At 35.4% G+C, this 12847-nt stretch overlaps 1 protein-coding gene across 1 annotated transcript; it reads right to left on the bottom strand.

Moving 5' to 3' along the window:
* Nucleotides 1-16: 16 nt before the first annotated feature.
* lin9 (lin-9 DREAM MuvB core complex component) lies at nucleotides 17-9261 on the bottom strand. The gene is made up of 15 exons (XM_048207591.1): nucleotides 9134-9261; nucleotides 7988-8020; nucleotides 7777-7868; nucleotides 7551-7655; nucleotides 7315-7445; nucleotides 6775-6900; nucleotides 5630-5787; nucleotides 5211-5344; nucleotides 4976-5101; nucleotides 4480-4581; nucleotides 4304-4384; nucleotides 4075-4200; nucleotides 3774-3956; nucleotides 3412-3509; nucleotides 17-946 (listed from the first exon to the last, which is right to left on the bottom strand). Exons 1-15 carry the CDS (start codon nucleotides 9162-9164, stop codon nucleotides 841-843), a joined length of 1632 nt encoding a protein of 543 aa, XP_048063548.1. The 5' UTR covers nucleotides 9165-9261; the 3' UTR covers nucleotides 17-840.
* Between the last annotated feature and the right edge of the window lie 3586 nt (nucleotides 9262-12847).

The following is a 12847-nucleotide window of genomic DNA, read 5'->3' as shown; positions in this document are numbered from 1 at the left end:
AGACTCTGAGCCTTTATGAAGATAATAGAAATCAATTTATTTACAAATGTTTTGTTTTCATGCATACACTTACAGGTTAAAAAACCCCACAAAACTACCGCATTTAAAAACACACCAGTGGGGCATATGGGTGATTATTTCTTCTTCTAAGGATGAGACAAACTGTTTCATTCCACACAGCTGTCTGTTATAGGACTTGTATAAACAGATTGGTTGCTTTGCAAAAATACCTAAATCTGGCAAGTCAAAAATGTCCACATTACCCTATATATGATCGATTTATTGATATATTTTGAGTGAACTGTACAGTTATCTACAATGTACATATTTAAAACATACAGAACAGTTTAAAACAGACAGAACAGTACCTCTTCTCTCAGGACATTCAAAGTTAAGCACTTTGAGAGAGAGACAGAGGAAATAAAATTATGCAAAACGGTTTCAATCAAACAAACAAACTGCACCAATAAGTAGTGTCACTCGGCATACACCCTAGTTGGAAACCAGCGATAATAATAAAAATAAAGGGAAACTTAAATATAAAATTGAGTGCAAGTAACATCTCAAATTATGTCAAACATTTACGTCTACAAAACATAAAACTTCACGCTCCGTTTTTTTTTTTTTTGGCTAGCTAGTTGAACATCATCCAAGACACTCTGCTGCCTTCGGGCATGGAATTTGAACACTACTTTTGCAGGTACAGTTAGTGAACACACATTCTGACCTTTCATAACGTCAAACAGAACGAACACAAAAGAACAAAGTGGTGAGCTGAAGAGGTGAGTCGCTGTCCGTATTTGAGATTGGATTCCCAGGGGGTGTGCAAGTTTATTTCAGTCACGTTCTGTTGGTGTTGTTGGCAGAGAAAGCATGGAGGTTACCCAGCTGGCTCAGACCGCTTTGTATGTGTGCTACATGGATTTCCACATTGTCCTGAAAACAACTGCAGAAGACAGATTATTGTAGATGACAATGTTTTAAAAGCAAAGCACATTAATGTTTTGAGCTCTTTTTAGATGGGAACTGCACTGTGTGACTGGGAAATGGGAACAACAACAATGATGTAATATAAAAACTTAAAGGGTTAGTTCACCCAAAAATGAAAATTCTGTCATTAATTAATTACTCACCCTCATGTCGTTCTATACCCATAAGACCTTTGTTCACCTTCAGAGCACAAATTAAGATATTTTTGATAAAATCCGATGGCTCAGTGAGGCCTGCATCGCCAGCAAGACAATTAAATGCAAAGAAAATGCCTTTTCAATACCCAGAAAGCTACTTAAGACGTATTTAAAACAGTTCATGTGACTACCGTGGTTCAACCTTAATGTTATGAAGCGAAAAGAATACTTTTTGTGCACCAAAACAACAAATAACGACTTTATTCAATAATATCTGGTGATGGGCGATTTCAAAACACTGCTTAATGAAGCTTCGAAGCTTAACGAATCATTTGTTTTGAATCAGTGGTTCGGAGCGTGTGTCAAACTGCCAAAGTCACGCCCCCCAGTGGTGAACCATTTAAATTTTGAAACACTTATGATGTAACAAAGCCTCATTTACTGAAATCACATGACTTTGGCAGTTTGATACACTCCGAACTACTGATTCGAAACAAATGATTCGTTAAGCTTCAAAGCTTCATGAAGCAGTGTTTTGAAATCGCCCTCACTAGATAATGTTGAATAAACACGTTATTTTATTTTTTTTTGGCACACAAAGTATTGCCACTGTAGTCACATGAACTGTTTTAAATATGTCTTTAGTAGCTTTCTGGGCATCTGAATGTGTTAATTATCTTGCTGGCAACGGAGGCCTCACTGAGCCATCGGATTTCATCAAAAATATCTTAATATGCGTTCCGAAGATAAACGAAGGTCTTGCAGGTGTGGAACGATGTGAGGGTGAGTAATAAATGACAGAATTTACATTTTTGGGTGAACTAACCCTTTAACCCTCTAGTATTGTTTATTTGGGAGTCGCACTTGTGTTGTTTGTGGTCAAAAGTGACCAAACACTTGAAATTTTACTTTTTTTATTTTCAGTAAAATCAGTGTCAAAATTTTTGTTCAATAATATATCACATGAATTTGTTATTAACCTCGTTCTTTTATTTTAGTGAATTTGGAGTATTCTAAATGAGTGGCCGCGTGCACAAGGTTAGTCATTTGCATAAAACACGCCCAAACCATGTCCATATAAGGGCTTTCCGCACACACTTTCCTTAAGGCAGGAACAACTGAAAGTGAGTGAAACTGAGTAAGTGCTTTTTTTTGTGTACAAGTGCTTTCAGCTGTTCCTATATTTTGTCGTAAATTTAGAATGATTTTTACTACGAAATTTTTGGTGAATCATGATTTGTTCTTAAAATCGTTCCAACACAGATTTCATGCACAAATTTGTGCGTTTGTATTCTTAGTGAATGCGACCTGATGCCTTTTTGAAGGCAGATTAGTGCCATCTGGTGGGAGTAAAAAAAGAAAAACATCTGTAATGCCATGGTGTAACAACTAGATTCCTATATAGCTCTATATTATATATGTTTTTAGACACATAGGGGAGAGTGGGGTAAGTTGTCACACTCTTCATAATTCCAAAACTAGAGGCTCTATCTTATATATCAAATAGCCACTTTGTGTGACTTATTCCATAGTCAACTTCCTGGTCACATGTGGTCAAGATCACTCTAATCTGAGGTTAGCACAATTTTCTTATTTTTTGGCTTAAATTTGCACTTTAAATTTTATGCAATACAACTTTGTTAGGTATGAATGTTAAAAATTATTATTTTGCACAACATAGAGGAGACAATAACGTGTCTTTTGATACTTTAGCTGACGTGCTATGTTGAGCGAACCTTGAGATTTAGCCAACATAAGCACACATGTCAGTTTGGGGCAAGTTGTCTCAATATCTTTGGGGCAAGTCATGTTTTATGTCACATGTGACAACTTGCCTCAGTACAAATAAACACATAGAACATGCTCAAAAAAGAGGTTCAACATGTCAAGTCAGTTATGTTCAGAGATTAAACATGTTAAGTTAAGTGAGTTATCTGCAGTATTCCATTCAGTTATCATGGATCTATGTGCAAGCCAGAGAAAATTTGAGTTTAAAGTTCAAAGTAAAGTGGCCTTGCCACTTAATATGTTTTGATTGAAATGTGTATTGCTTGGGTTGAAATAATTGTTTTTCCAAATTCTCTAGGCATGATTGTTTATATTTCCAGTTCTGGTTTGAATTTAAAAACTAAAATCAATAATAACAATTAAGTAGTTGCGTTCTTATTTTTAGATAAAATAGTGTGACAACTTACCCGCTGATGGGGCAAATTGAAATGAAAAATGACCAAACACCACCAGAGGGTTTAAAAATGCAGGAAAAACAAAGCAAAACTAGTATTACCTGAGGTTGGAGTCATCTATTGAACTCTTTATGTCATTAAGAGAGTCTGTGAGTGATTTGAATTCAAACGAGTTCAAGTCTCCCCCTTCGGCCAAACACTGCATTAAATAAGGAGAGAAATATGATCAGGATCCAAAGTGAAGTACATCTGCATATAAAAGTGCTTGATAGAGCAGAACAAACAACTTAGTTAAGCTAGTATTATTAAGCTGGCGCATGGGAATCCTGGCTCACAAGTTCTTGGTCTGCGCTCTATGTAAATGCTTTTTAGTGAAAAGGAGGAGCAAAAATAATTTTCTCTTCAAAAAATATAAAAATGTTGTTGTAAACGGCATGCAACGGTAAACAGTATAGTCTGGTACCCTGATCTGCAGGAGGAGTGCTGTGAGACGAGAGACAAGCTGAGTGAGGCCGGGGCTCTGGACGCGCTGTTCTCCGTCAGGCAATGCGTTACTCAGACGCACAACGTCCTGTGACTCTTCTTCACAGCGCCGTCGCAGCTCACTGGGCTGATCTGCAGGCTGCATGCCCTGATCTGGGGCCAGCTGAACAGAGATGGGATTTGAATGCATGTTTTATGTCCAAAATATTACAAAGAAAACCAGAACTGAATGTCTGGAGAGTAAGTGTGGTAAGTGGGGAGGAAAAAAAAAAAAAGGGAACCTCATAGCAAAACTGCTGTACTTCATGGAGGACTTTGTTGAGGTCTTTATTAAGCTGTTCCAGGTCCAGCACTGTTGTGGCATATCGCTTCTGCAAGTCCAACCCAATTGGCATGGAATAGGACTTCTGCAGCAGAAGAATGGAAAAAGTTACTTGCTGTACAATCTGAGCACAAAAACCAACTCATATCAGCTCTTGTCTTTTACTGTCAAGCACTTTAAAATCTTACCAGTTTCTCAGCTTCTGTGTTCATCTCCTTCAAATGCTTTATATGTTCCTTTTTAATCATGAGGATTTTGGACAAGCGTGTCTAGCAGGAGAATAAAACGAAATGATGAAATTCATTTTGTAAAATGTAAAATGAATGCCAAGGAAATAGATAACATTAGTGATTGAAATTCTCACCACTTGCACAAGAAACTTGACAGGAAATCCACCCAGTGTCTCTCCATCAGTTCCTGTCAGTTTACTTCTCCAGGGAGACTGACTGAACAGCGGGTCGTTATCCTGGGAAGAGAGCAAAGTGAACTTTATTTTTCCTAAACATTTTGGTGGAATAATTATTGAACATCTGTTATTTGTGTCAGTGGTTCTCAACTGGCTTTTCTTAAGGACATAAGATTCTTATACTGAATCAAGTGGGTACCCTGCATAGCACCAAAACTGTCATAAAAGCAACACTGAAATGTATGAATGGCCCAACACTATGCAAAATTATTCATATGACAGAATTGGCTTTAAAGATTGAATGTTTGGATTCTAAATGACTCCTGAATTGTTTAATTTATTTGGCACTCAATTATTCACCACATTCACCCTAGCAGAACAGCCATTTTTTGGGTCATGACATCAGTTAACTACCACTGATTCAAGGAACTCCTCTTTGAATGTCTCATTTTACCATTAAAATGGACTGGGTTGAGCCTGGATAGGATCCACGGGGTGGGGTCAGAAAGTTCTGGAAACGAGGTGGCCGCTGTTTCTGAGCAAAAGCAGATATGGGCATCGTCTCATGAGGTTCATTACTCTGGGAAGAAAGCATTGGAGAGTGTTAGCCATTAAAATCAAATAAGTTTCCTTTTTGTATGAAGAGATTGGATGATTTTTTTTTTTGGATGAGACAGTTATTTTCTTACAAGCACTTCGTAGTCAGGAACAGTGTGTGTGCCGAGCCCATTTCTGTCAAAGGTCACGCGATATGTTGCTGCACTAGTATCCACTGCATCAATCTGACCAGTAAACAGGCCATCATGGACACCCCTAAGACGAGCTAGTGTTTAAAGAAAAAAAGGAAAAGGAAAAAAAAAGTTTTATCTGTATTCAAAACATTTCATTATGCAAAAAGTAATATCTATGATTTTCTTTGGTTCTAGAAGACATACATTTGCCAAGAAATTATGGCTCTAGAGTGCAAAACTTGGAAAACTAGAAGATCACCTGATCAGGTACTGATTCTCAAAATCTTAAGACAAAGTCTATTTTGAAATGTTCTTTTCACATCTGCTGATCGTGTAAGATAATAGCAGATATCAAAAGCGTATAATCAGATCCTCACCTGTAACTTTAGTGCCGATGACCAAGGGCAAAGGAATCTCATCTGGCAAGTCTTTGCATAAAGACATATCTGTGATTTTCCTCTGCTGCAGGAGACGCATTTTCTGCCTCTTCTGTTTCAGAGCCATTCGTTCTTCAGCGAAGAATGCTGAGGAACATCTGAAAAACATAATATATTAACACACAAGTCCAAGCATTTGCATTTCCATTCTAATGCAGCTTTTATGTGCAAGTATAGATGCAGAGCTGGACATTAACTTTTTTGCTCACCAGCCGCTGTGGCTAGTGGTTTTCCAAAGTTACTAGCCACTCAGCATTTTCACTGGCCACAATTTTGACATCAATACCATGGGGAAAAACTGCCATATAGATATTTTTAATATTATGTCATAATTTGGCAGCAGGTATTTTAGTCTGCTGTCACATGGATCCATTATGCTGTTACACATACATTTTCTTTCTCAACTGTTTATGTTAACTTAAAACGTAACTGACTGTGTTAACGTGAACACTCGCCAAGACAAGCATTTTGACATTATTTTGTGTGTATTTGACTGTTTAAGCACAGTAAGCAGTGAAAAAGAACTCAGTTTAGTACTGAGAAGAGGCTTTATGTGTGCACACTTTGGGTCTGCCCACAAAATCTACGGGAACAAGTAAAATTATGCACGCAATACAAGCCCTGTAACACCAACAATATTCATCTGGAGCAAATTAAATAAGTGAGTGCGGGGAGGCGGGTTTGTATGTCAACTTGTTGTCGGAGAGATGAGACAGTGATTAAGAACTGGTATCGTGTATCTATTCTGAGGAAAATTAGTATTGGAAGCATTTCAGATATTTCAGTATCGGTATGCATCAAAAAAAAAAAAAAAAAATAGATTTTTTGACATTGCCCTTAGTTTATTATTTCAGATGCATTTTTTACAATTGAAAAATGTAAATATTCAAAAAAAATTCAACCCGCCAAAGTGGCTAGTAGGAGTGACTGTGCTAAAATCCACCCGCATTTGACTGTTTGGCTGGTGTTAATGTCAAGCCCTGTCTAGATGTATACATATTATAATTGTAAATCATTAGTAATGTAGGTTATGGGCATTTATTGTGATTACTGTATAAGGTTAAAAAAATGAGGAGCCATTTAACCTTCGAGGTTTGCCCATAAGTCTTCTGATTGTTCCCCATTCAACTCTGGTCAACTTTCTGGTCTTTAGATTGGGAAAAGACTCCTTCAAACACAGGCAGAAGTCATTGTCTCCTTCAAATAAAGGCCTAAAAAACATGAAAATGATGACATTTGGAAAGACAATTAAAAATATTAGTGGTCAATCAATATAACAATATAATGCTGATACAAATATACAATTTAATGTTAGCAAATCGCATGTACATAATATTGTTTACTTTACACAATATTTATCTAGAATTTGCTTAAAATGAACACAAACAGTTTTTGATACATCTTCTGTTAATCAACCAAGCGGACTATTAAAGCAAATTTATTGAGTCTATTACTAGTCTAATAATCTATTTATAAAGGAAAAGCAATGTTGTGACATGTCTTATGGAAGAAAGACACTACTTTCACTTTCCGATACTCAAAATGATTACAAATTTAAGAATGTGAATATTAGCAGCATAAGAACTGGACACAGTGACTGAAAATATAAAGTCTACAGAACATACCTGTCAATATTTGAATAGAACCATTCATAGATGCACCATTTGTGCGCTTTGGGCAGTTTGAGCAAGTTTCTTAGTCTCAGTCCAATTTTCTGTGAAGCCCTTTTGTCTGGTGTTGTGACATTTGTAAGTTTCTGCAAAGGCAAACATTCAAAATGAACATGTAATTTCACAGATCTTCATGTCAAGAGATCAATCAATCCTTCTGATTACAAATACATCCTAGACGTCTCTCTCACCTGAGGCACAGTGGTGACCCTCTGACTCCTCCTGGGAGATCTGGAGGCGAGAGGTCGCTCCTCATCCTCACACGACAGTCGACTCCTCTTTGAGCTCCTTGTTGGCTGAAGGACAAATCAGACAGGAGACATTTAGGAGCAATAAAGGCTAAGATGCAAAACTGCTACCACTGCAAGCAAACCTAGAAATACAGCAACAAGCATAAACCATTAGATGGCAACTTACCGTTTCCACAGAAACGTAACTGCTCCGTCCCCTGGTGGTCTGAGATTTTGGTAAATTGTTCTTCTCATTTAGAGTATTAGACAAACTTCCTTCTGTAGAAGAACAAAACAACAGTGCCAACAATTACCCAGCTGTGCAGGGGATGTAAAGAGGCATTTTGTGACAATGTGCATTGCCATGTATTTGTATCAGAAACAAAAGACTGACGTACCTCTTAAACTTACAAGAGCTTTAGCTGAAGAGCCTGAAGATGAAAGAGCACAAAGAGTATATTTCTAAACATAAAATGTTCAAAAGCAACATATGATTAAGAGTTTGAAATAAGTCACCCAGGATAAAGTCCTAGATCATATTTCATTTACATTTTTATTTATCTTACAGCTCAAAGCTAATAAAGTTGAAAAAAGAAGCCCAAATAAAATTGCAATCATGTATCATTTATTTTTTATCTCTCTCTCTTTCTATACAGTGATTGCATATTTAATTAGAGCAGTAATAAATGACACAGCTTGTGGTTTATGGTTGGATCAACCTGATTGAACCAACCTGGTTAAAATAATAATAATGAAATAATAATCATTTTAGATCACCAACCATGATGATCCAACCAGAAACCACAAATAATATATTTGTAACCATACATTACAATGTGTAATTTATCACTGCTCTAGCTCAATATGCAATCACTTATATTGCAAATATTAACAGTAAAAATTATCAATTAATGGCAATAAAAACACTTGAAGAGCACAGCCGAGGAATTACATCATTATCCACCCTAATGCAATAAAAACAAAGCATGTATATATGACAGTGGAACAAAAAAATCCACTGAGAGCTATTTTGATGAATCATACAAAATCCAAACATCACTACTGCATCATACAGAGAGCTGGAAGAGTGCTGTGAACATATATAAAGTGTTTGTTTATCATATGGAAAGTGTTTTACAACACAAACAGACTGACACTGACAAGAACAACAAAACCCAGCAGCTGTCATCGAGTTACGACCCAATAAATGTCTATAAAGTTCAACCCCGCACGTATTGTAACCACCACGCTACTACTACCAGCCGTAAGGCTAGTTTTGATTATAAATAAGCGATTATAACGGTATTTAAAGGCGAAAATCTCTTCAGGTATGATATTTATTTATAGTAGTAGCTTCTGAAAGCTAACTGTTAGCTCGTTAGCCTCAGCGCTAATAACTTTGCGTCTATTTTAACACCACTCATAACATTGAGAAACACTTTAAATGTATGGCGAGTAAAATGAGTTATAAAGCGCTTTTATACTGGACACATGCTCGGCAGGAGAGTTATGAAGGTTTAGCGAGGAGTTCGTTTTTTACTCACTCTCGTCTAACAGCTGCTCGAGCTCCGCCATCTTGAATTAGCCGCGCCGGTTTTTCAAAGGCCGAGTGCCGCGATGCATTGTGGGACAGAGAGGGCAGTTCAAACAAACACTCCACTGTCTGCGCGCTCACAAACTATCAAAACATTTAAGATTTCAGCTGCATGGTACAGAAAAATGAGACTCTTTAGGTACATTAGGACTGATCAGGCAAGTGTTTTTTATTTTTAGACAGTTATTTATTTTCCTAAATCCTTATAAAACAGCCCAGGTGAAAAAATACTATAGTAGCCTAAATTATAGTAAATACTATAGTGTTTTTGAACCATACTATAGTAAATTGTAGTATACTGTATATATTATAGTATTTCACTCAAACCTTGTTTGGTACTAATCAGAAAAGTTCATAATGGATTTATCCATTGTCATAGACTAGTCAGATGTCAAAATAGATGAAAATAGGGCCTTTCCCTTAAGGGGATTTTGCAAATCTTACATTATTACATGTCAGCTGAAATAATAACAGGCATATTTTGCACAATCGTGTCAACATGACCTGTCACATTGGAACACTTGAAGAACAATTAAATATAACAAGCATACACACTCTTAAAGACACCCAAAGAATAACCATAAGGGTACAATAACAAGTAAATACTTGAAAATATGATGAGAATTAATATATAAAGTAGGAGTACATAAATATATGAAATCAAAAGTAAAATTGATAAATCATAAGCCATAAATGATTAACATAAATATAAATAAAATGCATGAATATGAATATTGACCATTTTGGATCCACCAATACCCTATATTAAAGAAAACTTACAGTACAGTATTGGGTAATGTAATTTGTTTATATTATTATAGTTGCAACTATAATATTACCACAACAAATTAATTCAAGAACTTTACTATAGTATGGTTCAAAAACACTATAGTATTTACTATAAATTACTATAGTATTTTTTCACCTGTGAGGTTTGAAAAGGTTTAGCTTTGGAATCTGATCCCCATAGGACTAAGCATTAGGAGAATTTGCCATAGTTCAGCAATTCTCAACCAGGGGACCGGGACACATTGATTAGAGGGCCTCAAGATGACATTTGATTTAAGTTATATATTTGACTACCAGTCAAAAGTTTGGACACGGTACGATTTTTAATGTTTTTAAAAGAAGTTTCGTCTGCTCACCAAGGCTGCATTTATTTAATTAAAAATACAGTAAAAACAGTAATATTGTGAAATATTATTACAATTTAAAATAACTGTTTTCTGTTTGAATATATTTTATAAAGTAATTTATTCCTGTGATCAACACTATATTTTCAGCATCATTACTCCAGTCTTCAGTGTCACATGATCCTTCAGAAATCATTCTGATAAGCTGATTTGCTGCTCAAGAAACATTTATTGTGTACAATTGTACAAAGTATTTGTGTACAATATATATTTTTTTTCAGGATTATTTTATGAATAGAAAGTTCAAAAGAACAGCATTTATTTGAAAAATTATCTTTTGTAACATTATAAATGTTATAAAAATAAAAATTCTTACTGACCCCAAACTTTTGAACGATAGTGTATAATGTTACAAAAGCTTTGTATTTTAGTTAAATGCTGTTCTTTTTAACTTTCTATTCATCAAGGAATCCTGAAAAAAAGTACACAACTGTTTTCAACACTGATAATAATCATAAATCAGCATATTAGAATGATTTCTGAAGGATCATGTGACACTGGAGACTGGAGTAATGATGCTGAAAATTTAGTGTTGATCACAGGAATAAATTATAAAATATATTCAAACAGAAAACAGTTATTTTAAATTGTAATAATTTTTCACAATATTACCGTTTTTACTGCATTTTTAATTAAATAAATGCAGCCTTGTTGAGCAGACGAAACTTCTTTTAAAAACATTATATATATATACATATATATATATATATACAGGTGCTGGTCATATAATTAGAATATCATCAAAAAGTTCATTTTTTTATTGTAAATTATTTTTAAAAATGAAACTTTCATATATTCTAGATTCCTTACATGTAAAGTAAAACATTTCAAAAGTTTTTTTTTTTTAAATTTTGATGATTAGAGCGTACAGCTCATGAAAGTCCAAAATCCAGTATCTCAAAATATTAGAATATTTCCTAAGATCAATCAAAAAATGAATTTTCAAAACAGAAAAGTTCAAGTTCTTTAAAGTATGTTCATTTGTACACTCAATACTTGGTCGGCAGCACACATTACAGCAAATGACTTGCTCCTAGCACAAATTACAGCATCAGTGAAGTGTGGCATGGAAGTGATCAGCCTGTGGCACTGCTGAGGCACTATTGAGCCTTCAGATCATCTGTATATTGTTGGATCGACTGTTTCTCATCTTTCTCTTGAAAATATCCCATAGATTCAGGGGTCAGGCATGTTGGCTGGCCAATAAAGCACAGTAATATCATGGTCAGCAATCCACTTGGAATTGGTTTTTGCACTGTAGGCAGGTGCTAAAGTCCTGCTGGAAAAGGAAATCAGCATCTCCATAAAGCTTGTCAGCAGATGGAAGCATAAAGTGCTCCAAAATCTCCTGGAAGATGGCTGCATTGACTTTGCACTTGATAAAACACAATGGACCAACACCAGCAGACGTCACGGCCCCCCCAAATCATTACTGACTTCAGAAACTTCCCACTAGACTTCAGTCTTCCAGTCTTCCTTCAGACTCTGGGACCATGATTTCAACATGAAATGCAAAATTTACTTTTATCTGAAAAGAGGACTTTTGACCACTGTTCACTAACCAGTTCTTTTTCTCCTTAGCCCAGGTAAGATGCTTCTGATGTTGTTTCTATTTCAGAAGTGGCTTGGTAGTCCTTTTCCTGAAGATGTCTGAGTGTGGTGACTCTTGATGCACTGACTCCGGCTTCATTCTACTCATTGTGAAGCTCTCCCGAGTGTTTGAATTGGCTTTACTTGACAGTATTCTCAAGCTTGGGGTCATCCCTGTTGCTTGTGCACTTTTGCCTACCCAATTTCTTCCTTCTAGTCAACTTTGCATTTAATATGCTTTGATACATCACTCTGTAAATAGCCACCACATTCAGTAATGACCATCTATGACTTGCTCTCTTTGTGGAGGGTGTCAATGATTGTCTCCTGGACCATTGCCAAGTCAGCAGTCTTCCCCATTAGTGTGGTTTCAAAGAACAAGAGATACCCGGAATTTATACTGTAGGGATGGTCATTTAATGAAACTCAAATGTAAATATTCTAATATTTTGAGATACTGGATTTTGGACTTTCATTAGCTGTACGCTCTAATCAACAAATTAAAAAAAAAAAAAAAAAACTTTTGAAATGTTTTACTGTACATGTAGGGAATCTAGAATAAATGAAAGTTTCATTTTTTAAAATAATTTACAATAAAAAAAAAGAACTTTTTCACGATATTCTATGACCAGCACCTGTATATATTTATATATTAAACCAGATACATAATAAATAATAAATAACATTTCATAAAGATATGCTTAGAACTGATGCTGTGTATGCAAATACTGAGCAATTGCAATTATAATGTACAGAAAAAGGTTAGTCTGGTACATTTTAGTTAAAATCAATTTTATTAAAACCAAAAACAATATTTATTCTTATTTCTTTTCTTTTTATTATGGAAGTGTTTGACAGAAATAAATGAGCTTCAAACAAAA

Source organism: Megalobrama amblycephala, linkage group LG11 (genome assembly GCF_018812025.1).
Source record: "Megalobrama amblycephala isolate DHTTF-2021 linkage group LG11, ASM1881202v1, whole genome shotgun sequence".
NCBI classification, from domain to species: Eukaryota; Metazoa; Chordata; class Actinopteri; order Cypriniformes; family Xenocyprididae; genus Megalobrama; species Megalobrama amblycephala.
This window is presented reverse-complemented; position numbering and strand designations above follow the sequence as displayed.

Bases quoted from the DNA above. Each gene is read 5' to 3' on its own strand.
- lin9 (XM_048207591.1), bottom strand. From the start codon at position 9,164: ATGGCGGAGCTCGAGCAGCTGTTAGACGAGA. The intron at 5,345-5,629 runs GTGAGGATCTGA...TTTAAACACTAG, and splicing joins CATCGGCACTAAAGTTACAG to CTCGTCTTAGGGGTGTCCAT. The intron at 5,102-5,210 runs GTAAGAAAATAA...CTTTCTTCCCAG, and splicing joins TTCCTGACTACGAAGTGCTT to AGTAATGAACCTCATGAGAC.